At 42.4% G+C, this 13,379-nt stretch overlaps 1 protein-coding gene across 1 annotated transcript in view; it reads left to right on the plus strand.

Annotated features, from left to right (window-relative positions):
• Nucleotides 1-13,379, plus strand: part of LOC120307703 (F-box only protein 11) — a 20,424-nt gene continuing 7,045 nt past the window's right edge. The window contains exons 1-9 of the mRNA XM_039342725.1: nucleotides 1-1,067; nucleotides 1,160-1,271; nucleotides 1,853-1,959; nucleotides 2,055-2,192; nucleotides 10,614-10,831; nucleotides 11,333-11,418; nucleotides 11,502-11,596; nucleotides 12,498-12,620; nucleotides 12,698-12,783. Of these exons, the coding sequence (XP_039198659.1) occupies nucleotides 906-1,067; nucleotides 1,160-1,271; nucleotides 1,853-1,959; nucleotides 2,055-2,192; nucleotides 10,614-10,831; nucleotides 11,333-11,418; nucleotides 11,502-11,596; nucleotides 12,498-12,620; nucleotides 12,698-12,783 (1,127 nt within the window). The 5' untranslated portion in view covers nucleotides 1-905. The remainder of the gene's footprint in view (nucleotides 1,068-1,159; nucleotides 1,272-1,852; nucleotides 1,960-2,054; nucleotides 2,193-10,613; nucleotides 10,832-11,332; nucleotides 11,419-11,501; nucleotides 11,597-12,497; nucleotides 12,621-12,697; nucleotides 12,784-13,379) is intronic.

The following is a 13,379-nucleotide window of genomic DNA, read 5'->3' on the forward strand; positions in this document are numbered from 1 at the left end:
GTTGGTCTGTTTTTTCCCTTTGTGTAAAGACAGATGCAAAACACGAGTTAAATAGTTCTGCTTTCTCCCTGTTGTTTGTCACCTATCCATTTGTTCCTATCCATCCCCTTATCAATATCAGATGGAATGGATACCTTCCTTAGATTTAATGGAAAAAATGTTCCAAAATGACAGCATGTTTCCTGTGCTGAATTTATCTTGAAAATGTACTCTTTCATTTTTACAGCTGGCTAGTTTGTACATTAGCACTGCTGAGATTAAAATTCAAATGATTAATTATAACTTTGTGCTCCTGGTGGTTTTTCAAATAGATATTCATTTGCTTAAACTTAGTGCAGATATAGGTACCATTATAACTTATTTTGGTTTTAAGAACTTTACAATAGTATATAACAACCTGAACTCTTTAATACTTTATAATCAGTTTTGTGTTCTGTTTCTCTGCCCTGAATGAGATTGTGTTGTGAAGTCAATATTGGCTCATGACAACTCTATGGATAGTTGTTCTCTCTTCAGTTAGGTGACTGATCGTTATTAGAATAACAACTATGACTGTTGTTGTCGTATTAATCCATTGCATTGCGGGTTTTCTTTTGTCTATCTATTTTCTTAAATAAGCACAAAGATTTTCTCTTTGCTTGTCATGTCCACTGTATGAAAGTCATTGTTTGTCATTTGAGCTTTGATTGAGGGTCTAGTTTCTTCTACTAAAACTAAAATTAATGTCTGATTTAAATATGAGAAAAAACAATTTTTGAATTTTTTTAAAATAAAGTTACTGGACTGAATGTCTCAATATACTTAAAACAATCCAAACTCATCTGAACTGTTCAATATAAAGTTTGATTTTGAAAAAAAAATGATGGCAGATTCTGTGTTATTACTTTTTAAAGAAACTAGAAACTATGGTTTGTAATTTTCATCTAGTAATTTATTTACAAATTTTATATTTTTGTAAAGCTCCTGGGAAAGTAGCAGATAAAGTTATTATTGAAAACACAAGAGATTCAACCTTTGTCTTCATGGAGGGATCAGAGGATGCTTATGTTGGTTATATGACAATCAGGGTAAGAAGAAACATGGGCAAATACTTGTCTTGAACCTACTCCACTGAAAGAAATGAATAGCTAGTAAAGGGATTTATTGTATGTTATTTCAGTTTAACCCTGATGACAAATCTGCACAACACCACAATGCGCACCATTGCTTAGAGATTACAGTCAACTGCAGTCCAATAATAGATCATTGTATTATTCGAAGTACTTGTACAGGTAAGTAATTTCTTTGTAGAAATAATTAAGTAGCGAATATTATTTGTAGATATCTAAATTGTGTGTGTGTGTGTAATAGAACCTGCTTTCCTAGGTGGTGAAATTTCATGTGTTAATATGAACTTTCAGCCTAATGAGCTTTACTTTTTAAATGTTTCTTCACTTGTTCCCAGGTGTCCTTAACAGATAATTTATGGTAGGGATATGCAAAAGTTCCATTCTGAGGAGTACTTGAAAATGTTATGCTTCTTACAGCTCAACCCAGTCCAGCTGTTCTGGGAGTGGTCTGGTAGACCTCCAGAACAGGAGGTGGTTTGTTGTGTTCTTACTCCACAGAGCTCTAGAGCAGAGTATTTTGTATATTCTTAATTTAGTACTATAGATTGCTACACTGCTCTTTGTCTTCTATAAAAAGTAATTTACTTAGCTTAGTATTGTATTTTGAAAGGCCAAGATTACATAAATTGCAATAACTATTCAAGTTATTCTAGTTGCAAAAACAATTGGTCGCATTTGTTTCACATATATTATGAAAGTCAAACACTTATTTCATTTTTTATATGTACAAACTTCATTTTCAGTTGGTTCTGCAGTTTGTGTTAGTGGCCAAGGGGCTTGTCCCACTATCAAGCATTGTAACATAAGTGACTGTGAAAATGTTGGACTCTACATCACAGATCATGCACAGGTAACACTTCTTGCATTTTTCTTTTTTGCTATCTCTTTTATTGTTTTCTTAAGTATTTTAACTCATTCTAAAGCCATTCTTTTCCAACCTTTTAGGGGATATATGAGGATAATGAGATTTCTAATAATGCATTAGCTGGGATTTGGGTTAAAAACCACGGAAACCCTATTATAAGACGAAATCACATTCATCACGGGCGCGATGTTGGTGTTTTCACATTTGACCACGGCATGGTAATGTATATATATTTCTTTGTGTGCATAAGTACACAAGCAAATATAGATAGATGTGTTTTGCAGACAGATTTTTATGTGTATGTATGTCTCTTGGGAAGTGAAGCTTTTGTGAACATTCAGGATGTTTTTGTTAGCTCATTAGTGTCCTTACCAAAGTAATGAATTCTCTTGCATCTATAGAACAAGTATATAGTATGTTTAACAGGGATATTGAAGTCAAAAAGCTTGAGAAACAATTGCCTTCAAGACATCCTTATGTTCCATAACTCCTATTCTCTGTGTATTTAAGAGACATAATCAATTGCCACTTAAAAACCTAAACTCTTCTAATGCTATTTTCAATCTTTCAATCATTGCTCAGAATTGTCTCTGTAATACTTGTATATTAATGTGGCAGCTTTTTTTTTGTTGTCTCAAAAATATAACTGCAAATTCTCTTTACTTTTTTCCCCCTTCCAATCTTGGTTACAAAGGCACTGTTGTTTTATATTCCAGCAAGACATAAAGTGGGAATTGCAAACAATGAAAGCTTGAAATGAATGAGTTTTTTCTCTCTTCGTTTTATATTTGGATATGTAGTGGCAGTTCGGATGATGTTTGCATAAATCCCATATCACAATATCTTAGTTTTGCTATTTCTCCAGCAGGATGGCTGTAGAGTCCAAATGGATGGGTTCTATGACGGCCTTCCTGCCTGGCAGACTGGGTAAAAACTTCGGCCACACCCCTTCCTTTGGGCGTGACCCCAGTTTTGACTCAGTCTCGAAGCCTGGTAGAAGTGCGAGAGGCAGCTCTCAGAACAAAACTAATTTAACTCAAAAAAAAAAAAAGAGAGAGAAAAGGAATCCCCTCTTCCTCCAGTTGAAAGAAAAGTTTCCTGGCAGCTGATAAGACTTGAGAGATGCAGCCAGGATCGGCGGACTCGTGAGTGGGGCGTCAGGGACTAACGGGAGGCTTGGAGCGGGGCCGGATCGCTCGCCGATTTCCGGCCCGCCGAGCAGCTGTTTGGCGCGGGGACCTCACACCGGGTTGCTCGTCGCCCTCCGGGTCCGCCAAACAGCTGAGTGGTTTGGCCGACAGAACGAGGTGCCGCTCAGTGCGAAACAGCTGAGCCGCGCGGGAAGCGGCAAACCGCGGCGCCGCTCGGCATAGATCAGCTGAGCGGCGCGAGAAGCAGCCCGACAAGAGCAGAACTAGCGCTAAATTTTCTTTCTCCTCAGAGGAGAGGCGCAGCCCTCTTAAGACTAAAGGAGTCTCCCTGATTGCTAAATTCAAAGATCCGCCATTGTTTTGAACCTCGTGGATTCCCGGGCTACCATTGGGAGGCGTGGCTTCTTCCCCATTCGCCATTTTGAACGAGCGGATCTACCCGCCGTTTTTCCCTTGGGGGTGGGGCCACCACCCGGACTCCATTTCCCTGCAGACAAAGGGGGACCCCTTATGCTATGATCTGAGGTTATCTCAAGAAATTGAGACAAGAGGAAGGAAGAGGGAAAAGAAAGAGAACCGTTCTGATCGTGGTCTGTTGCCACAGCCACAGACTGGGGGAGAGAGAGATATAAACTGCACTTTGTCTGGACTAGGTGAGGAGGTGAGGAGGAGTATTTTTCCCTGACTGTTCCTATAGTGGCCTTTAGTCACTGCCTTGCAGGATCTTCTGTCCAAAGACTCCTGTCTGTCCGGCCATTGTTTGTATAGGCAGAGGAGGGCTCAGCCCCAAGCATCTGCATCTGATCTGCGTATCTTATTCCCCCACTCCAGGCATTACCTACTCGGGGTGTCTGGCACAATGGCAGACAATGTCTCGTATTCAGTCACGCAGGTCCCTCAATTGTCCCCCCCACAGCAACAACAAAAACGCAGATCTTCTGAATCAGAGGTGGGGGGGAAGAAGAAAGCTAAAACAAAGCACCTTTCTCAGAAGGGACAGTCTAAAACGGCTGAGCGAGAGGCTTTGAGGAGACATTTGGCTTTAGAAAGGCAAATTAGCAGGGCACAGAGAACCAATGCCAATGGGACAAATTTGGTTTCCCCTGTCCCAGCGGTGGCACCCAGCACAGAACCTACTGCCGAGGAAGTGCTCAAGACTTGGTCTCCTCCTGGGGAAACTGAACAGTTAGATTCCTCCAATCCCTCCTCACCAGCTTCTTCACCCGACCACTCTCCAGCGCCTCACCCCAGCGACAAGGCGCAGGAGAACATATGGTCGGCACAATTTCATGCATTCATGCAGGATGCATTCTCCCAGTTCATGGCTTCTAAGGGGCAAGTGGCCTTTCACACACCCCGTAAGGGATGGGCTAGGCCACCCCCTACCAGCACCTCTGAAACTTCCTCTCAACTGGGAGAGGGTGACTCAGTAGACCTTGACATGTCAGACATGCCCCTCTCGGAGGACGAGGAGACTGCACCTGAGCAGGCGACGAGCTCTGGCCTCTTTAACCCAGCGCTCCTAAAATCACTCCTGATAAAGGCAGTTTCCACAGTCAACCTAACATCAGTACAGGATGAGAAGCCCTCAACAAGCAAGGAGGCCAATCCTCTATTTGCCAAAAAGGTTCCACAAGATAAGTACATTCCATGTGCGGAGGTCTTTATGACCACGCTGGAGGAACAATGGTCCTCACTTGCAAGCCCACCGGCACCTAACAGCGCGGAAAGAAAGCTTTTCAACCTATCTCCCTCCTTCTCTAACATGTTAGAGGTTCCTACTGTAGATAACCCCTTGATTTCATTATTTTCTACCTCCGCGATTCCAGGAGACATGGCGGAGGTCTTGAGACCTGAGGAGAAGAAATTTGAACACTCCCTCCGGCGTTCCCATATGGCTGCAGCCTGGGCGGCCAGAGCAGCCACTTCATCATCATTCTTCGCGAGGGCCAGTATCATGTGGCTGAGGGAACTGCAAGGCACGGTGCCTCCAGACCAGGTCAGAGTACACCAAACATTGGCTAAGCTCCTCGCGGCCTCGCAATTCGTGTCTGACGCTTCACTGTACGCAACAAAGTATGCGGCAAGATCCATTGCGGCCACAGTGGCCTCGCGTAGGCTACTGTGGCTCAAAAATTGGAAGACAGACCTGAGGTCCAAATGGCGTCTTTCGACGTCCAAATACAGTGGAGTAGCCCTATTTGGTTCCATTCTGGACCCACATGTCAGCGAAGGCAGAGACAAGAAAAAAATCCTAGTACATCCATCAAAGAAGTTAGACAGGAGAGGCAGTCAGGACTTCCGGAGACAGGGCTCCCGCCCAGGAAGCCCCTGGGAATGGAGACAGCCCTTTAGATCAGGGCAATCCTGGGACTGGCCCAGAGGCTCACGATCCTTCTACCCGAGACAGGATCGAACCCAGGATCGCCAAAGCCCGGGAGCCAGGGGCCAGTTCCAGTCCAGACGCCCATATAGGGGAGCGGGAGGCAGATCCTTTAAGCGTACCAAGTGACGCCAAACAGGATACTCCCATTGGGGGTCGGTTAGGAAATTTCATCGAGGTCTGGGAGCAGACCACGACCGACGCCTGGGTTCTGGAAACGATCGGGCATGGCCTGACCTTAGACTTCTGTTCTCCCCCACCAAACCGGTTCATCAGATGTCCCATCTCCAGAAGAGTACACAAGACGAGGCTGATAACTTCGGCCATAGCCCACCTCCTGTCAATTCAGGCCATAGAGAGGGTACCAAAGGAAGAGGAGGGAAGAGGATTTTATTCTATCCTCTTCGTTATCCCAAAGACATCAGGAGGGTGGAGAGCAATCTTGGACCTGAAGGGCCTGAACTATTTCATAAAGTACAGGAGGTTCAAGATGCACTCCTTGAAATCCATCCTAGCCAGCGTCAGGGAAGACGATCTATTATCCTCAATAGATCTCATAGAGGCGTACCTACACATCCCCATCCATTCCAGCTACCGGAAATTCCTCAGATTTACCTACGCGGGTCGGCATTACCAATACAGGGCATTACCCTTCGGACTATCATCAGCACCAAGGGTATTCACCAAGATCCTAGCTGTAATAGCGGCCCATCTCAGGTTGATCCCGGTTCGCGTTCAGTTTTATCTGGACGACATCTTGATTCAATCCAGATCTCGGGAGCAAGCAAGGGCAGATCTCGAGACCACAATCCGAACCCTACAGGGGCACGGATTCTCGGTCAATCTAAACAAGAGCCACCTCATTCCCTCAAGGAGACTGCAACACCTGGGCGCGGTGATAGACACGTCACAGTGCAGGGTATACCTTTCCCAGGAGCGACTGATCAGCATATCCAAGCTAATTCACCAAATTCAAAAGATCAGGAGAGTGTCCTTGCTACAACTCTCGAAGCTCCTGGGGAAGATGATATCTTGCATGGGCATCATCCCATGGGCAAGGCTCCACTCGAGGGAGTTGCAGTGGTTCCTCCTACCCTACCAGAGGAGGAACCTCAGCACCTCCAACAAGAGAGTGCTGGTACCAGCACAGGTGATGAAATCACTAAAATGGTGGCTATCCCCCACGACACTCAAGGGGAGCATATTCAGGGAACCGAACAGGGTCACACTCACGACAGACGCGAGCCTGTTCGGATGGGGAGCCCACCTGGGAACCCAGATAGCACAGGGCCAGTGGGGACAGAAGGACCTGTCACACAGCATCAACTGGCTAGAGCTCCGGGCCATACACCTGGCCCTCCGTCATTTCTCTCACCTAGTAACGAGGAGGCACGTCCTCGTGCTAACAGACAATGTAGCAGCCAAGGCACATGTAAACAAGGAGGGAGGAACGAGATCAGTGGAACTAATGAAGGAAGCATTGGCTCTGGCTCGGTGGGCAGAAACCAATGTGAGTTCCATCAGAGCGGAACACATCTCAGGGGAGACAAACACCCAGGCAGACTCCCTGAGCAGAGCCAAGGTGGACCAGTCGGAATGGCGTCTGGACCCGGTTCTCTTCGAGGAGATCTCCCGGAGGTTCGGACAACCGCACCTAGATCTATTTGCCAACCACAAGAACACACAACTCCCCAGGTTCTTCTCCAGATTCCCGTCCCCGGGATCGGAGGGAACGGATGCTCTCAGGTGCCGGTGGCCGGCGCAACTCCTGTACGCCTTCCCACCGCTGCCATTAATACCGGCGACCATACGCAAGATGATCCTGGAGGGCGCAGAGATGGTCTGCATTGCCCCTCACTGGCCACGGCGCCCGTGGTTTGCCGACCTCGTGGACCTTTCGATATCACCTCCGTGGAGGATTCCCCCGGACAGGGTAAAACTCAGTCAGGGCAAGCTTGTACACCCAGATCCCCAGTGGCTACATCTAGCCGCTCGGCATTTGAGCGGCAAAGCTTAACTAAACAATCTTATTCGGCAGGAGTGATATCGATCATACAGGCATCACGAAGAGCGTCCACTAATAGGATTTACCACGCTACATGGAAGGGATTTTGTAGGTGGTGCGCTTCGCTTCACCTAGACCCGACCGCAGTATCTATCCCTAATATCCTAGATTACCTATTGGAGGGTCTTAATAAGGGCCTGTCAGTCAATACTATCCGCAGACAGATATCGGCCCTCTCAACTGTACTCTCCTGCGACAACTTAACGTCCCTAGCACAACATCCAGCGATTAATGCCTTTTTAAAAGGGGCATCTAACACAAAGCCCCCAGTCATACACAGGTACCCGTCCTGGAACCTGCCTAAGGTCCTTCTAGCCTTGACATCAGCACCCTTCGAACCTCTTGAAACATGCTCACTCCATCACCTATCACTGAAGGTAGCTTTCCTTGTGGCAATTACTTCAGCAAGGAGAATCTCAGAACTAGCAGCACTGTCAGTAAGGAAGGATCTGTGTACCTTTTTCAAAGACAGGGTCGTTCTTAGACCAGACCCGACCTTCATCCCGAAGGTAAATAGCATCTTTCACAGATCTCAGGAACTTACGCTTCCTGATTTCTGTCCAAGACCCAAACATAGGCTAGAACACAGATGGCACAAGCTAGACGTGCGGAGAGCGCTGGTTTTCTACGTGAAACGCATCTCGGCTTTCCGAAAAACTGAAGCATTATTTGTGTCCTTTCAACCAGCAACTATGGGAAAGAAGGTATCTCCTTCCACCATAGGCAGGTGGATCAGAGCCTGCATAGCACAGGCATACGTCTCACAAGATTTGCCAGCACCCACTCAGGTGACTGCCCACTCAACTCGGAGCGCAGCCACATCTGCGGCGTGGCTAACGCAAGCTCCGGTGGAAGAGATTTGCAGGGCCGCAACCTGGTCCTCACCTTCGGTTTTCATTCGACATTACCGTTTAGACTCCCTAGCAGCAGCAGACGCGGCTTTTGGCAGAAGAGTTCTTCAACAAGTCGTATCTGCTCAGAGTTCGGTAGCCTAGACATTCCCTCCCAGGGGGACATGAGGGCTTTGGTATGTCCCATCCATTTGGACTCTACAGCCATCCTGCTGGAGAAGGGGCGTTGTCTTACCTGAACGCCTTTTCTCAGCAGGATGATGTAGAGTCCAAGCCCACCCAGAGGATAGGTCTAGGCAGGGAGATAATAATGATATAATAAAGAGCTGCAATGTTAATTCCAACAAAGTTTCTCGCCTAAGTCAAAACTGGGGTCACGCACAGAGGAAGGGGTGTGGCCGAAGTTTTTACCCAGTCTGCCAGGCAGGAAGGCCGTCATAGAACCCATCCATTTGGACTCTACATCATCCTGCTGAGAAAAGGCGTTCAGGTAAGACAACGCCCCTTTTACAATTACATCTTGACCTAACTGGGAAACTATCATATTTAACATGTACTGAATTGGAATTGTCTACAGTTCCAATTCAGAAATATTTAGTATTTTGATAGGGGTGTATTTGAATTTCTGCTTCTTGGTACTGCAACAACACAAGACTTTAAGTGTTACAAGTTGCCATTTTTAATAATATTTAGTGTTAGTTAAATGTTAGTTTAGCACTTGTTGGAACTGTTTCTTGGTTGCCAGTATGAGTAGTTAGTTTTAAATGTGTTTCTATGTTGGTTCTTTCATTTCAAACATTGGACATTATTGCCAAGAACCTGACTTGAGCTTCCATATTTCTGGCATAAATTATCTTTATTATATTCCCTGAGTGCCAGAAATAATATTTATTTATTAACCGTATGTCACTGCAAAGCTTTGATGCTGCTTCTTTTAAAATATTATTGCTAGACAGAATGTTTGCCTTCAGAAAAAGAACACCAGACTTGACAGGTCATTCTGTGATTTTACCTAATTTTAATCCAAAGTCAATGTAAAATCCTTTTATTCCAAATTAATAATCAAGAGGCTACATTGACACTTTCCTCTAAAATAAAATCTGATAAAAGTCAGTTTATTAAAACCATACTTCATTACAGATCTGGAGGAAGTTTGAATGTTGTGATTTAATATTTAAAAATTTGTTTCAAAATATGTTGTTCTCTGTTTGAATGGATTTCCTGCATTTAAAAAATTTCATGTTCAAAACTGTTAGCATCCCCCAAAGATATTTTGAAACAAACTTAGATGCATAGACTAACAATAGAAGCATTTCTTTTCTTTTCCTTTCTTTTTTCGTGCACTATTGAGCTTTTCTTATCCTTTAGACTGAGATCACAAGTCATGGTGATGACATGAGAACTTTTCTGGAAGAGGCAGAAAATGTTGGCCTTTGTTTCAAAAGTTAAACTTAATAATACATCTATGTTAACTTTAATACTTAAAAATTAAAATAGCATACCAAAAAATCTGCAATGTATTGTGGAATTCAATCAGCACAATTGGGAAAGAGGCTCTAAGTGTTGCAAAAACTGGATTGAAAGCTGCATGTAGTTTGTAGGCCAGGATTATACAGCTCTCTACCATATATAATTTTTGCTATGTAAATCCGTCTTGTGAAAATAATCTAGGGTTGAAATTAAAAGTTATAATTGTATAGAAGACTTTTTTTCAATTGAAAAAATGGGTTTAATATATTCTACTGCTGTTAAGGGTCCAACAGATGATGTGAAAGAATACAATAACATTTTTCTTAATAATATTATTTTCATGTCGTAGAAATAAATAACAGCCAGCTCCGTGTAGTGGTTAAAGCACCAAACTAGAAATTGGGAAACTGAATTCTAGGCTTCCCTTAGGCATAAACCTAGCTGGGCCAATCCCTCTCATTGGGACCTAGGAAGAAGACAAGAACAAACCACTTCCCAAAATGTTGGCAAGAAAACTGCAGGGACTAAAATGCACTGTAAATAAATAAATAATGCCAATAGTTACATATTATTGTATACTATAGTATTACATATTATTGTATACTATTTCATTACAACTGTTAAGTAGCTGGTCAGAAGATAATTTCTTCCTATTGTTTCTCCTTGCCTCCCAACATTCTCTCTCCCCTTCCTCTTCTCTCCCCTGGTCTTGTGTTTAGGGTTATTTTGAAAGTTGCAACATACATAGAAATAGAATAGCTGGTTTTGAAGTGAAAGCATATGCAAATCCTACTGTAGTTCGTTGTGAAATCCACCATGGGCAAACTGGAGGAATCTATGTTCATGAAAAAGGAAGAGGACAATTTATAGAAAATAAAATCTATGCAAACAATTTTGCTGGTGTATGGATTACTTCAAATAGCGATCCAACCATAAGGTACTATCTTTATTATTTACCCTAGATGGATTGCAAAATATTTTCTGTAGGTTATTTTAGTCATTTGAAAATAATCTAGTTTCTAAATTAGCATTTGAAGCAGGACCCAGAAGTTATCTGGATATGAAACCTTGTATTCTAAGATCTCCAGTTTAAGAGCATATTATACCTGCAATTATAACATTTAAAAAGTAAATTGAGAGACAGGTAATCTTTTATTGTGTTGAAGACTATATTGTATTATGTGATTTGTTGAAGAACTAAAGGAAACTATTGGTGGGTCCAGGACTAAAAATGTTTTTTTTTTCTCAATGATACCCTGTTCTCTTGCTTTCTCTGTCCCTTGCCTCTCCCTCTTCCCCATAAGCAGCAGACTGCAAAAAACTCTTGGGGAGGGGCAGAGGAAGGAGAGATCAGGTTGAAGCAATTGGAATTAATTTGATGACCTAGTTTAAAAAAGTTCATACCTGACAAAGTTATTTTCTGGTTTCAAACCTTTAGGGGCAATGCAATTTTTAATGGAAATCAAGGTGGAGTCTACATATTTGGTGATGGAAGAGGTCTTATTGAAGGAAATGACATTTATGGTAAACAAATATTTGCTCAGTTGCATTTAATATTCTTTGTGACCTATATGCCACCTTTTCTTACATTTTTCCTATTCCAACAGGGAATGCATTAGCAGGAATACAAATTCGAACTAATAGCTGTCCTATTGTTCGGCACAATAAGATTCACGATGGCCAACATGGTGGTATATATGTGGTAAGCATAGTTTTGTAGTAAACATGGAAGATTCATTATTTAGCTTTATTTTCAATATTAATTGTGTAGATAATTAGGAGAAGAAAAGAAAAAAAATCACATCATGAACATGAACTCCTATAAGAGTTCTAATGTACATGAAAAGGAGGGGTGAGTTTGCTGTCAACATGTGCTCCTCCTTTGCTCCAATCCTTATATACATCTTGGACTGCTGACAAAGTGTGAGCTGTAGTTTGATTTAACAGTAGTATTTATAAAAGAAACTCCTCTCCCCCCCCCACTCCACTCATCCATCTGATTTTTATGCATTCAACTTCCACTGACTCTGGGCAGTTGAGAAAGCAGAATGAGTGCTATTCTTAGATATTATAATATTTCATGTATGAGAGCATGCAGTTTTGTGTGATTGTGGCAGATCAGAATATGTGTTTAATTTAAGCAGTGGTGGTGTAGTGTGGGGAAAATAAATAAAGAAGCAGCAGCATTAAGGTGAGGTGAGGGAGAGGAAGGCTCTGACAAAATCAGGTAAGTTGGGTCAGTGGGGCATCTAAGGAGGAAATTAAGGGAAAAGAGGATCAGTAGGCAGCCTGGCATGCAGGCCACACAAAGAAGTGGTGGAATGAGAGATGAGGTGCATCAATCTCACTTTACCTGTCCTGGATTTTTGTTTTAGCCAAATGCTGGAACCCAAAATGCTCGCTTTTGGTTTGGTTAGACCATGGCCTATCTGAAACAGATTGACCAAACTTCTTGGTCCCCAAATGTTTGCTTCAGATTTGAACAAAACACATTTCTCACTTTGTAGATACCCCTCCCCCCATTTGCTTGTAACGTTGAACAGAAAAAACCCCTAGGAATTGACCAAATTCCACTTGATTTGCATACTTTCATTTTGTTTCAGCATGAAAAAGGTCAAGGTGTGATTGAAGAAAATGAAGTTTACAGTAATACCTTGGCTGGAGTCTGGGTTACAACAGGAAGCACTCCAGTTTTAAGAAGAAATAGAATACATAGTGGTAAACAGGTATGTTGCTTACTATTATGTAAGTTACAGAAACACGAGTTTCAAATGTTTTACTATTTTTTATGTTAATGCTTTAGGTTGGTGTTTATTTCTATGACAATGGGCATGGAGTATTAGAAGACAATGATATCTATAACCATATGTACTCAGGAGTTCAAATCAGGTAAAATATACTTTTATTTACTTCCTTAAAAGAGGCTTAGTATATAGCTCTATTGTTTTCATTCAATGACCTCTTTTCCTTTTCCTTTAAAATGATCCACACATGGGATTGTGTCTGTCAGTGTTTGTTTGTATATCTTACTATTTTCTTCTCTTTAATAAGAGTGATTTTTCAAATGATAATCCAACTACAAATGGGGAAGGACAGTTGTCATTCACTGGCTAGAATTATACTCAGCATAAGCTTAATTGGGACTTAAGTGGTTGACTTTGAATGATTAACTGTTTTGTATCTATATGAATAATCTGTCATGAAACATGCTTATCTTATCAGTACACTTTGGCTTCCTTGAGAATGTTCCTTTCTCCAAATTAGCATCTCTCAGAAATAAGTTTGATACAGTGAGGAACTTCATTGAAAGTGATAAATCCTTAAATTGGGGGAGGGGGAAATGCTATAATTATAATTATATAATTATAATTTTGTTACCATTGGGGGGAAAACCATATTTTTGAAAGCAAAAACAACAAAATATGAGGGTCACAGAGAAAACAAATTAAATCTAGTCATATCTGAGTCCTTTTAAAATAGTGAAA

This window comes from Crotalus tigris, unplaced genomic scaffold (genome assembly GCF_016545835.1).
Source record: "Crotalus tigris isolate CLP2741 ecotype Arizona unplaced genomic scaffold, ASM1654583v1 scf7180000017807.49409, whole genome shotgun sequence".
Lineage (NCBI taxonomy): Eukaryota > Metazoa > Chordata > Lepidosauria > Squamata > Viperidae > Crotalus > Crotalus tigris.